The sequence below is a fragment of the Hemibagrus wyckioides genome, linkage group LG07 (genome assembly GCF_019097595.1).
Source record: "Hemibagrus wyckioides isolate EC202008001 linkage group LG07, SWU_Hwy_1.0, whole genome shotgun sequence".
NCBI classification, from domain to species: Eukaryota; Metazoa; Chordata; class Actinopteri; order Siluriformes; family Bagridae; genus Hemibagrus; species Hemibagrus wyckioides.
The window spans coordinates 19,686,992-19,701,148 of record NC_080716.1 but is presented as its reverse complement, the minus strand read 5'-3'; the positions used below and the strand labels follow the sequence as shown (position 1 = coordinate 19,701,148).

General features: G+C 37.7%; 1 protein-coding gene across 1 annotated transcript in view; it reads left to right on the top strand.

Moving 5' to 3' along the window:
* si:ch73-335l21.1 (insulin receptor substrate 1-B) overlaps positions 1-14,091 on the top strand; it is a 46,095-nt gene extending 32,004 nt beyond the window's left edge. The window contains exon 3 of the mRNA XM_058394429.1: positions 10,141-14,091. Within this exon, the coding sequence (XP_058250412.1) occupies positions 10,141-10,148 (8 nt within the window). The 3' untranslated portion in view covers positions 10,149-14,091. The remainder of the gene's footprint in view (positions 1-10,140) is intronic.
* Positions 14,092-14,157: the final 66 nt, after the last annotated feature.

The window sequence follows — 14,157 nt, the reverse complement described above, 5'->3', positions numbered from 1 at the left end:
CAACCTCTACAAGTGACTCAGAGAAGTATTACAGCCTAATAGCAGTGAGTGTGCAGGGTGTTCATAAACCAACTGAAAACTTTTGGCAGTCGATTTTGTAGAAGGCAAATCAAGTGCTGTACACTTGATTTACCAGCAAATCATCAGCTGTACAAGTTTTAATGGGAAAACACTGAATCCTGCAGTGTTGTGATTCTCTGTTTATAGTGGTATTGTTCTGTGCCTATGGAAGCCTTTAATGGTTCATACAGACATTAATATTAAACTGTAGCACATATATTCAAAAATGTATTTTTGCAGGATTTTAGCAACAGCCCAAAAAGGATGAATAATTTTATAACACAATATTAAGTATATTATTACACTACATTAAATATATTTTTCACCAAAAAATTGGAAATATATTTTGCTACATTTTCTTTGTATCTTGTCAGGGTTGTCTGCCTACAGAGATGACAAAGAGCCAATTTAACAAATGTTGTGCTAGAGGTCAGTCTGCATAAAGAAGTGTAAAAAAAAGTGTTGGCTAAGTGTAACATTACAAACGCATAACATTGTAAAGTCTGACCACTTTAGTGTGTAATCAGATACTGACTTTCAAAATGTCCACAATGCTTCTGTGCCACAGTCAAAAGTCTTTAAATACTTTTCCCTCTCTATTATTTATTTATTTATTTATTTATTTATTTTTCCAAAAGAGAATCATACTTAAGAAAAGCATATTGTTTTCAGAATACTGTAATTCATGCAGAAAATGTCAAATAGCTCACCCTATGAGGGGTTTTCCCAGGCAGCTACACATATTTTGTCATGGACCATTAAGGCTATATCCAACAATAAACAATTTCCAAAAGAACAGAATCTGCAGTTTTCTCATTGTGTACTTTTTTTTAGTTTATTGAGATGTGAGATATTGCTCAATTAAATATGTGCCATATTTAATTATGGCAATTTAAAACCACGCATGATGAATTCTACACAAGGGAAATCCTAATTAAACAAAGTAGACTATAGGTAGAAAGGGAATTCAGGTCACTTGCTAGTGATCAGAGGTATGCATTTAAACATTGTACCACCTGTCTGCTTTTGAGCATCATGCATTAACCAGGCCTATGCATACTGACCTCATTTAATGCCTTAGAAAGCTCTTCAGCTACCTTGAGCCACAAGTGCGGCTTAAGTTCACCTTCACATCAAAACTACAATCCTACAGTTCTCTGGAACCTGGAAACTGCTGATCTCCTGCGATTTTCACACACAACAGTCTCTTGACATCTCATGACATCTTCATGATTTTGTGCATTGTGCTTCTGCTATATGATGGGCTGAATGGATAACTGCATAAATATGCATAAAGGGAACATGTATAATGCCCCTGTTACAGAGCCACCAGCTTTTCCTTTCATTTGTCACTTGTCTCTGTGTGTGTGTATGTTCTCTATGTTATAATGCTGAGTTCAAAACAGTAGCAACAATCTGGCATGCTCTATGAGATGCCTGCCTGCTGGTACTTTCTTCTCTTACATGCGATTAATTTAATTGTGCTTCTATGGCATTTGACAGATCACCTTATCTAGAGGTGACTTAAAGACATAGACACACCAATATCATGTGTCTTTGAATAGACATGGACACTTTTTGGTTAGAGGCAGGCAGGAGTAACTGTTCTGTCCTGCATTAATAAATGTGTACAGTGCCCAGTTGGACATACTGTGACTGCATACACATCTTTGCTAAAACGTGTCCTGTCTACTGTTCTCTCTAGCTGCCATTCTAGGGACTAGAGTGAGATACCAAAAGCTAAGCAAGGGAAAGGAGAACAGACAGAGCAGCAGGGATTTGATTATGTAATTCAGAGATTAATGCTATTTCAGTATAGTGTGTGTGTACATGTGCTTTTGTGTGGCTGTGTAAAAATGCATGGTACATACTAGTGATGGCAATTCCAGGTTTTTTTTTTAGCAAGTCAGATCATTTGGCTCCACCATAATAGCCGATTGGTTTGGTTGAACTGGACAAAAAATTGACTAGTGATTGTTCTTCTTTGCCTAAGTATGGTTTCACAAAATCTTACCATACCTTCTAAAATAACAAAATAGTATGGCTTTGCATTGGATTTTATATCAAATCTATGTGTTCAGCCAGAAAGGCACTATAAATGTACAGTTGACAAATGCAGTAAACGTCCCTGAAGTTGAGAATGCTGTGCCTGCTGTGTCTGAGCTTCAAGTAATAGATTAATTTCCGTTCATGAGGAACTGCTGACCTCCTACGATTTTCATACCCAAACGGTCTCTTGACATATATCTACATGGTTTTCTGCATTGTGCTGTTGCTACATAATTGGATGAATGTTTCCAAGATTCAATTAATAGATTAATTTCCGTTCATCACAACTCGCTGCCTTCCTAAACGGTGATCAGGTGGAACCCCAGGGATCTGTGATGCACCCACCATCATTTAATCTGCTATATTTATTATTGACTATATAGATATTATTATTGAGTATTATTAACTATATTATCATAGTTATGGGATTTATTCTTATAGTGGATTTAATACAAACTCAAACTGAAAAACAGTTGGACCTAATGTCAAAAGTTCAGGAATAAAAAGCTGCATGCCTCCAACAAATATCCAGAATAATATGTCTAAATTTTCAATAGCTCGATTAGGGTCATAAAATAATGGCAGTGGAATATATTTTCGAGCTGTAGAAAAGTTTGAAAACCCCTGCTGTAAACTTCATACAGTACAGCTTCAGCACACAGCAGTGCAGCAGATCCTCCCTCTCATGCTGCCTAATACACACTGCTGAGATACAAACTCACACCTCACCATTCACACAGTCAAACAGAAAAGAAGTTTCCATGGAAGCAGTTTGATTATATTTTACTGCAGTGGGTAGAGCTATACAAGGAAGTTTAAAAAAGCCTTTTCACTAAAAGAATCAGCTAAAAGTGTTAACTCACTGGCAGACAACACACCCATAGTGTGTACACAGCCTGAAAAGCCCATATTCAGCATTTCTTTATCATGTAGTTGACCAATAATGGCTACTCTTTGGGCTCAGATCTTGCAAAATACCATTAGTACCGTTAAGCAACAGTGTTCTTTTCTTCCTAAATCAAACGAGCTCCTGGCAGCACACACCTGCTGACTTCAGCACTGTGACACACATACGCTGAGTGGCAAATAGATTACAAGATTACAAATAGAGTTACATCTGAATATTTTCTTTAAAAAAATAGTATATGTTGAATAAATATTAATTTGTTGTTAGAGTTTGTTAAAGCGGTGCTATTCTGATGATTTTGATTGGTTCGCTGGTTTGAATGTGCAGCACGTCTGCCAATCACGTTAATCCACATTGCCGCGGAAAGCTTTAGGCTAATACACTGTCTGAGAGTTACCACCATGGCGAGTGATAAAAATGCATTTCATTCCTGGAAATTTAAAAATAATTTCATCCTAAAATCCGATAAGGGGCAAATATAACAGTTCAGTGGGAAATTTGTTTGCCAGCTGTTAAAATGTGTTCGACATCAAAGGCTTCAGTGTTGAACCTGAGGAAGCATCTGCAGGTATGTAACCTAGCCTTTCTTTATTTTATAATATATTTAAAATGTAAAATTTTTGTCATTAGTGTGAGCGTACAGAAATAAAAACAGACCCTTTAGTTTCGAATGATATATTACTCGTTTCTGTATAATAAAAAGTGATGGGAGTGGTCAGTTGATTTACTGAAGCTGCTCTGTGGCAAAAAATCCACTAAAACGCGCCTGCGCGTTCATCGAGCCCATAGAGTACTCAAGACCTGTATTTATAACATTCAGAACAAATTAGCTAGTCTGCTAGCCATGGGCATCACTAGGACATTTTAAAGCCCCCCTAAAATTCTGTGATTGTCCATAAACTGTACACGAATAAGTGATCTCCTCATCCCCTTTAAATTTCATATGAAAACTCAGACAGTCTTCGGCTCCTCCCCATCTTTCAGCGCGTTCTTAAATCTGCAGACCTTGGTGTCACAGAGCGAGGATCAGAAGACAAGTGTGTGTGTGTGTGTGTGTGATCAGGAAGACTCGTATTTGGCTTGTTCAGTACTCAAATGTTATACACATCTATGCAATACATAGATGTGTGTAAAATTAAATGAAAATCCTAAAATCGTCCCTGCTGCTAGCTACCTTTACCAGGCACACTTCTATTTATGAACCCTTTGACAGAAAATATATAGCTCACTTTTCCTCCTTGAAAATGTGTTGGTAATGTCAGATCTAATATAAATATTATTTTAGCACTGTAGCATACATTATGATGACTCTTTTCAGATTATGTTTTTTTTCCCAAGGCATTGTTACTTGCCAGTGTGTCCTGTCATAGCTATGCAAAGATTTGATTCCTAAAACAGTATTAAACAATTTTTGTTATGAAGTCTGGTTTTGTGGTGGCTGTGCTTAAAATTAAATCAATATAATCTTAATTCAAGTGATGAAAGATTTAAAATTCTAACAGTAAACAGAGTTGAGTTCTACTGTAAGGTTAACCCTGCCTGGTATAAATGTTTGGAAATGATTTCGTTGAAAATATCCATTAGAAACTTAAAAGTAATCAAAGAGTAATCAAATGTAATCAGTTACTTTACTTTTATAAAGTAATTGAAAAGTTACACTACTTATTACATTTTAAACAGAGTGACTTGTAATCTGTAAACTATTACATTTCCAAAGTAACCTACCCAACACTGGTTGCCAAAGCATTTAGATGATCAAGTGATTCGGATCATATATCGCTACACTGACAGGACTATATATATATACATTGGCACCCCAGCCATTAAAACTCTTAACATGACAGCAGAATGTATGCTGACTGTGCGATAAAATCGCTTTATGCTCTTTAATATACTGCTGTTATGTTAGGAACAGATGAAAAATGTGTTTTTAAAAAATTCAACTGAAGCAAATTGAAAGTTCGTTATAACCATCTCATTTCAATGCTATATAAACTTAATAAACTCTCTTCCACAGAAAGCTGGTGTTTTTTTCTCACTGTAGTAGAGCAACAGGCCTCATGATGAGGAAAAATCTTGCAAGTGCAAAATATCACAGATTTATTTCCAGTGGCTCTTCCAGTGAAGGAGGCTTTTATCCCAATCGTGTTTAGGAGACTGTGAGTCTGGCGCAGAAAGATCGCAGTGAAGTGTGCTCTTCAGACCTGACGGCTGAGACAGTTGAGATGAATTTTATGTTTGTTGCATTAGTGCTTCGCTGAATGTGTAATGTCTCGTACATAAATTTCTGGTTCAAATTAGAGTAGTATCTGTAATCCTGTTCCAAGTTTGACCAGCCGTGCTCCCACAGAATGTTTGTCCAAATTCGTCCAGTCTAACAGGTTTTTTTTCTGCATCTTTTTTGAATTGCTACTCATGCTGCGTCACACACAGACAGGAAAGTGTTGTGTGCTTTCTAACAGATACAGAAGCTCACAGACACCCTCATTTGGCTTGTGATACTGTGATTGACAGGGGAGGGAGAGTATGTCAGCCCTCCCACCCAAAGAGCAGATTTCTTGGTCTCTTAGACATAGATGTATAAGTATGTGTCTTTGATAAAGTATGGAGAGATGTGTGTGTGTATGTGTGTCTGTGTGTCTGTCTGCCTGTGTGTTAAGAGTCTACTAGATAGACTACTTCCCTTTACTCTGGTTGGCTCTTTCTTCACCATTCACTTGATAACAAGCTAGGACATTGCATATTAGTGAGCATTTGCACACACACACACACACAAACTACATTTCACACATAAATGTAGACTGCTTAAGTATGCTTGTCATGCTGTTCATACTTGATCCTTTACTTATATTTTGTATGTCAGCATAGCATCTGCTTTGAAATATAAGTCATGAATACCCGTGTAAGCATTTGTACACACACACTGTCTCTCACACATACTAGAATAAACACAAAAAGATCATATATCATATATATATATTGACAACCTCTGGGGGGAGGGAGTGTTACTGACATGCTGTCAGCAGACCAGCAAAATCTCACATATCTCATTCATTCTCATACTCACACACACACACATACACACTTTGGTTTATATATGCATTCATATGTATGCCACCAGGCAGCCTATACATTCCACCAGTACGCAAGTTATGCAGAGAATAAATCTTCACTACTATTTGCTGTTTTTCACACACGCACACACACACACACACACACCGTGAACTTTAGTAGGAACACCTTAACACCTGCACATTCTTGCAGTTATCTAAAGACAAGAGCTTCAGTTCATTTTCACATCAAACATCAAAATGAGGAAAGCATGTGATCTCTCTGACTTTGTTTGTGGTTTGAGCATTTCAGACACTGCTGATCTCCTGGGCTTTTCACCCACAAAAGTCACAAGAGTTTACAATGGTGTGAAATAAAACATTGATTGAGCAACAGTTCTGTGGGTGGAAGCGCCTTGTTGATAAGAGCAGTCAGAGGCAGTTCTGTGCCCATGAAATATTCTTGTTCTTGGTTGACAGGGGTGAAACCTGATGTAGTCTTCTGCTGTTGTAGCTCATCCACCTTGAAGTTTGATATGTTGTGTGTTCTGAGACGCTTTTCTGCTCACCAGAAAAGTTCTGAAGAGTTTGACAGTGGTGTTTCAGCCTGCAGACCCTCCTCTCACAGGCTGTTTTTTTTTTTATTCTTACATTTTTATTACATTTCTGTTAAAACTCTAGAGACTTGTGTGTAAAAATCTAAAGGAGATCAGCAGTTTATGAAATTCTCAAACCAGCCCATCTGGCATTAACAGCCATGCCGCAGTCAAACTCACAGAGATCACATATTCTGATGTTTAATGTGAACATTAACTGAAGGTCTTGACCCCGGGATCTGATTTTATACATCGTGCTGCTGTCACCTGATTTACTGGTAAGATAACTGCATGAATTGTGCAAATTTTCCTAATAAAATGGATGGTGAGTATACACACACACACACACACACACACATTAATTTTAGGTAATTGAAAGGCTGACTCAGCCAGACAGATAAAACATGTCCCATAGCAGTCAGACACACTTAAAGGCATACACACACTCACACTTACAGAAAGAGCAAGGGAGGAATTAATCACCATACAGACAGAAAGAGAGGTGGATCTCAGAGGCACTGTTATATTGATCAGTACTCAGCTGAAGAAACACACGAGGAAACAGGAGAGATGAATTCGAGAAAGAAAGACTTTCAGCTCGTTTCTGACTGCACTTAAGGAAAGGGAGTCCATTCTCCTGTCAAATAATAACACACTCCAGCACTACAAACACTGCTGCTACTCTGTAGATGTGGGTGTGGAATTTTCATCCATCCAGATTCTGTGAGCGTGAGCCCATAATAGACTCGGACTCCTGTTCTTGGATACTGGGATGGAAACTGATCTGGTCTTCTGCTGTTGTAGCCAATCCATCTCAAGAACTGACGTGTTTTATGTTCTGAAACGCATTTCTGCACACCACTATTATTCATCTACTCTTATTTGAGTTATCTTAAATGTCCTGTAAGCCAGAACAAATCTGGCCATTCTCCTCAGACCTTTCCACTCACTTTCTGAAGCTGATCAGCAGATTCTGAAATGCTCAAACCAGCCTGTCTCACACTGACAATCACACTCATAGTCACTGAGATTACATTATTCCCCATTCTGGCAGGTGTACAGGCACTTCCAATAAAGTGGTGGGTAAGTGTAAATTCTCGACTGAGTGTACGTAATCATCCTTTATATAGCAAATGAAAATATCTGATATTTCTCTTAAACAGTTTAGAACCAAAACAAATACAAGACCCGTTTTAGCTCATTTTCTAAACAGTTGAGTCTTTTCAAGTTTGAAATATTATCGCTATATTAGGAGAAAAGCTAACTCCTTGCTGTATTTGTTTATAATACAATATTTGAAGAGAAACATTGGAGACAATTGACTGGATTCCAGATGTTTCCACATGTTGCAGTACATGTGTGTGTGTGCCAGTTTTCTGTCCTCTCATGATTGTGAGAGTCACTAAGTTGCTGTGTTATGGATAGCACAGCTTGTTCTGGTCCAACTATATATAGCTTCGTAATAGAAGGAACAGAAGTGGGGGTCGGAAGAGGGGTCTTTTTTAACATTTAGACCAGAGGGCAAAGCAGAAGAGAACATCAGTTTTCACTTTATCAGTATAGTGCTGTTTATTTCTGATGTGTTTCCATTCTTGCAGAGGCACTTAGCAGGTGACAGGCTTGTGGTCATGTATATTGGTAGTTGTTCACCAGTCGATGGTGTGCTCTAGTAAAATGTGAGAATCAACATGTTTCCATTAACCTACTTCCTTATTGTATACAAAAACTGCTCTTTCCCCAGTTCATGGCTCTCCTTGCGGTGTGAGAATGAACTCAGAGAGGATTACAGATGCAGGTTTGGCCTGATGATGATGTTCTAGGTTGAGGTCCACAGATTCTCAGAGGAAAAAAGTATTGTGTACTTGTATTGATTTTATGATTTAATGCGTGTAGAGACATGTCTCTCAATACACAGCATGTATGCATGTGAAAATCATGTGAACAAGCTGATAAAATTGACGCCACCATCAGGTTTGACGGTTTGTCTAGTGTGATTAGTGTAACCTAACCAAGTGTCTGCAGATCCTTAAGTAGTCTGAAAATACATTTAAGAACTGTCTTAAGTTGACCTGAGATTGTAGGCCATTTAGGCTTTTTTTTATTTCATAATTTTATTGAATCTTGTTGAACACGAAGCAGGTTCGAGGGTTAAACTGATAGCTACCTGCTGTTGACCTAGCATTGACAAAGACATGCTGATGTGTAGAAATATAGCAGGAAAACAGGTCAATATAGGGACTGGTTTAGTTATATTCCCACCAACAACTCTGAGACTCACTGAAAAATGTGTTGTAAAACTTTTTTCTGACTGGAGTTATTTTGAAGAGGGCTGTTATAATATTTGGTGTCGTACCAAGGCAAATTAGGACTTAAATTGCAAGTAGCACTCGAAAAAGTAGCCTTTGTGTAAAGTACTGAATTTAGCTTGAGAGTGCGTGCACACGCCCTGGATGTTAGAATAGCTGTTTTGCATTAGTAGCTAACTGGTGAAATTGGTCTGAGCTTATTGTTTATGCATCTCTTCTGAGATCATATTTAAGATGACGTAAACATCATTATCAGTGTACTAATATTACATTAAATGCAAACAGAGACCTTTCCAACATCACATAATGTTCTATACAAATTAGCTGACTGTGTTCCCTGCCGCCTGCATTTGTTTGTTCGTTTTGAAATCACTCTCACACACTCACAATAATGAAAGAAAATGACAGGATATTAGTCACAGGAAAAAAATGGAGCAGTGGAGTGATAGAGCTCACACTGTTCTCTGTTTAGCAAGCTCTGATAATCTTGGATTTGGGTTTGACCATGTTTTCAGTCATTGTTGAGTTTTAATATTCCTAGATTGACGTCTGTGTGTTTTATGTCTGTAATCATTAGCACGCACACATGCTCTCCGAGACATACAAGCATGGTCACGTTGTTTCGCTCGCCTTCAGGTACATGTGTCCTCAAATGTAATATACCTCCTATTGATGCCACTGGAACAGAACACAAACACAAACTCCTGCTTACAAGGTTAATGTGCATCAACTTGGCTATTTGCTGTTAGCTTAATGTATACTTGACCCTCTTATGTTCAGGTTAAAGGAGCTACAAGGAAATCTTGATGCATTCTATTGATTTTTATAATACAGTTCCACTCTTAATATGGCTGATAATGTTATGTAGGGGAAAATATGGCTCTTGTGCTTGACACAAAATCTTTACTTGTGCGGCTGTTTAACAAGACAGACTGCTCACCGAACATTTTTGAGATATAATCTTAAGGCTTAAAGATCTTACAATAAAGTACTGTTTTATTCCATCTGGAGATCAATTACTTGCAAATGAACCTCAGTGAAAGTTTTCTTTCAACAAAAGAGAATTCAAGAAAATCATAACTAATATAAAAGTTACAGTTCAGAATTGCTATTTTTGTTTCTGATGATAAATCTAACTGAAGCCTTTCTCTTTTCTCTTTTTTCTTTTTCAGAATGTTGAAGTAATGCCCTGGTCCTCTGGAATACCGAGCAATGAAGTCTGAAAGTGTTCCTGCACATACAATGTGTGACAGTCTGACTGTTAAAAATCAAACGGAGAGGTGTTTGTGTGTGTGTGTGTTTGTTTGTGCACAAGGTCCAGCCGCCTATTTGGCACTTTGGGAAAAGACTGATAAACAATTTTGTCTCTGTTTTTAGTTTAACATGTTGCAGCATCCAGTAAGAGTGAATGCCAAAAGAACTCTCCATGCTGCCCAGATCGGTTTTGTAACAAATAAAAACCGCAGCCAATCAGCAGACAGCATGAAAAACGCCTGCCGAGCGAGAGCCAATGAGGTCCGGCAGTCAGGCGCGTGAACAGTTTGCCAAAAGGATTCAGTCAAACAATGGAGGAACTTGAGGATCACAAATCTTGAATTATGAATAGCTTGAAAAAAAAAGAAAAAGTGCCTATTGTTTTGATTGTCGTTATTTGAAAGAAGCCTTGCAGCTTGATTATGACTGAAGAACTGCTGGGAAGGCTAAATCACCGGGAAAAAGATGTGTGAATTGTTCAGATGATGGTGATGCTCTAAGAGTCTGTGCTGTGATGTTTAGTTAATTAGTATAGCAGCTTTACTATAAGTCTCACTACTCGGAACTGTCTCACTACTGACTGTCTCTCGATTCCTTCTCCTTCTCTCACAGTTTCCTGATTCTTCTCTATTTTTGCTTCATTCTTTGACATAGTTTCAATTTTTTTTTTCAGCGTCTCTTTCGATCTCTTGTCTTTTTATGTGATTTAAATGTCCCAACTATGCAGTAGTACTGTAGTGCCTATCTGTAATTCTGCACCTCTCTCTCTCACGTTCTCCTTCAGCCTGTGCTCCTACGGTAGCATGTATCCCAGTGTGCTATTTTTATCTGCTCTCTTAAGATGGGGTGTTTCTCCGTGATGGTACCTGCTGTTACTTACCTCATGCCAAACACGCTAGCTGATACAGTCTATGGTGGACTGTAAAAAATTATGTTTCAAATAGGAATGTGAAAGACATTATCGAGTTCTGTGGATGTCTCCCCTTTTTCACTGAATTCAGATCTTCGCTGGTTTTCTTACTATTTTTAATTTAATATAAGGATCAGAGGCTTGCCGTCAGTGTAAAAAGGTAAAATCCATGTGTAGCAATGAAATACCAGCCTCCATATTGGTTGATATGATCAAAGGCAAAAAAGGTGCCAAAGTTAGTGTATTCAAGAAACTCTGCTTATAGTTCTCTAATGTCATGATTAATTTTGTAATGCTTTTCTATTTTCATTCTCTGGCATTATTCTCGCTTCTTCAGCTTCTAATGACGGTTGACTGGTTTCTGAAGATCATTTTCAGTTTCACAATATTTATGTGTAGGGGGAAGGCTGTTGTTGCACAATGACCTGCCTCGAAAAAGACTTTTTAAAGGTGTAGCTGGATTCTGATCCTCATCACAAGCCGAATACGCCTAAAATGCCTAATAAACCATGCTGATGTGCAGATATAATACACAGAAGGATGCTGTTTTCTAAAATCTATTCCAGCGTATTTCCATATTCCTGCCTGTTCTTTGAGACGTCTTACAGAGACAAACTGTGAATGCCAAAACGTTAGAGATGTCCTGGCCTGATAGTGAGTAGCAACACAGAAACCTTTTTGTAGCCAAGGACCCTTTTAACTGTAAAATAAATAAAGAAAATAACAGACTCCCTCAGCACCAGTTTATTTTTATGAACTATTTAAAATACAAGACTCATTTAAATGTGTACAATACTCTGGCTATTTTTTGCAGAGCTTTTTCTTATTCTTGAACGTTCCAACAAAACACATTAGGTCCAAGTTTACATTATTTATAGGGTAATGTGATTTTTAGTAAGGGTTGATTTAAACTTGTTTAATTCAGTTCACCGGTCAAATAGACTAATGTGTCCCTGGTGGTCCAGCAGCAGGATCCCGTTCTCTCACCACTATGGCCCAGGTTTGATTCCTGGGCAGGGAACCAACCCAGCCACTGAGGGGTTAACTCTCAGTGCCGGTCCCAAGTCTGGATAAAGGAGGGTTGCGTCAGGAAGGGCATCTGGTGTAAAACCTGTGCCAAAATCAAATACGCGGATCGGATGATGGCGCCCTGAACAGAGAGCAGCCGAAGGACAATGGCAACAATTCATTCACTCAGTAATAAATATAACTGGTGGATTGCGATTTCTACCACTGTAACAACTCACTCTCAGCTTTATGGTACCGCTGATGTTTCTCATAACTGGACAAAGTGAAGCAAGAGGCCTGGATATTAAACAGGTAGCAATATCAGATGTTTTAAATATATTGTTTGGTTTATGGAAACCAACAGCTTTTATAATCAGTGGTATTTGTATAGCAAATTTAAACATTGTGAATGGGGCATCAAAATTTTTTTGGATAAAAATAAGTCTTTCAGTGAGGCCAGGTATGGGACAACAAACATCCCCTCTCTCTCTCTCTCTCTCTCTCTCTCTCTCTTTCTGTTTCTGCAGCAAAATCACAAGAGGATATACATTATTGTTTATTTAGAGTGATGATGGTTTTGCTACATCCTAGTGTAAAATATCTTTTTTGTATTTCTGGAGCATTCCCACAGTTTGTTTTGCTGCTGGTTCTTCTAGTTTTGGTGGGTTTTGGGGGTTAGAACTTAACGCCAGGGTTAATGTTGATCTCTTGCGCTAGTATGAGTGAGTTAGAGTCACTCGTATCATATTGCAGTGTGAATACTGCCTGTTTGTGTTCTTGATTCTCTGTTCAAGAAATTATTAAAAAAAAAAAAGAAAAAAGGTGTATATCATGGAAGTGTTGAGATTGGGGATTTATTGTGCTCTACACACTGCCAGTTTGAAACCACCCTTTAAAGTATGACGTAAGTGAAAATATCTTGGATGTTAGCAAATGTTTCTGCTATCCCTTATCCTTACTGAGATTGCAATAAACCTAATATAGGATTAATCAGCCTATTTCTATGCATAATTTACTATTTGATTCAACTGTGTTCTAACGGTACTTAACGGAAAAATAGTAAAATATGCCTAGAAATAGGCTTAATAATGTTATAGTAATCTAGTATTATAAGAAAAAGTAGATCATTTAGTATAAAACATGCAGAGCAAATGAAGGAGGGGCAAGCTTAAAAACACAAAGATACACCCGAATTGAAAATGTCATTTTAAAGACGAAGTCTATAATAATAAGAAACGTGTTTTCTACAACAAATGATTTGGTGAAGCTTGCTAAATTATAAAGCAACATTAGCTTCAGGCTAAACTGATGGAAATACCGCATTCAACTGCTCTAACAGGACATTACCTGTAACTATGAAGAGAGAAATAGTTTTTTAATAAATAGATAAATAAATTAATTAAAAAACAGTCCTGCTGTCGTATAAGAGAAATACATTATTTGGGGTTATACTCACATATTAATCACACAGATCATACAGTTTGTATTACAATTGCCTACTTTTTTCTATTATTAGAGAAAATAAAGGTGCTCTATTTGTATAGACAAAGCAGAAGCTGTTGTTTGTCAAAGATCTTTGCCAATGCTGTGTGACTGGTTTGCCCGTAGCTAAATATTCTGATTTATTTACCATATCACCCACCCGTCGCTGGGATAGAACTGAACTGAAATTAGCAAGCAAGGTAAAAAAACAAACAAACAAAACTGACAGCTACATTTATAGAAACACCAGCATAGGACTGCCAGGGCATGGTGTAGAGTGCTTATACTGTAGATTGTATACTATGTATCTCCTGTTTGTGCTTCCGGGAGCAGGCAGAAAATATAACCTAAGCTGCTAGAGTTTTAAAAGAGAAATGCAGTGGGATTCTAATTTAAAATGTCTATCTTTTATCACATGTTCTGTCTTCTACCTACTGCCCTATTTCATTTTCTCTCTGTATAAAAATGATGAGTCTATCTACAGCCATATAAACACAAAGCATTCATTATGTGCTCTTTGTGTGTGTGTGTGTGT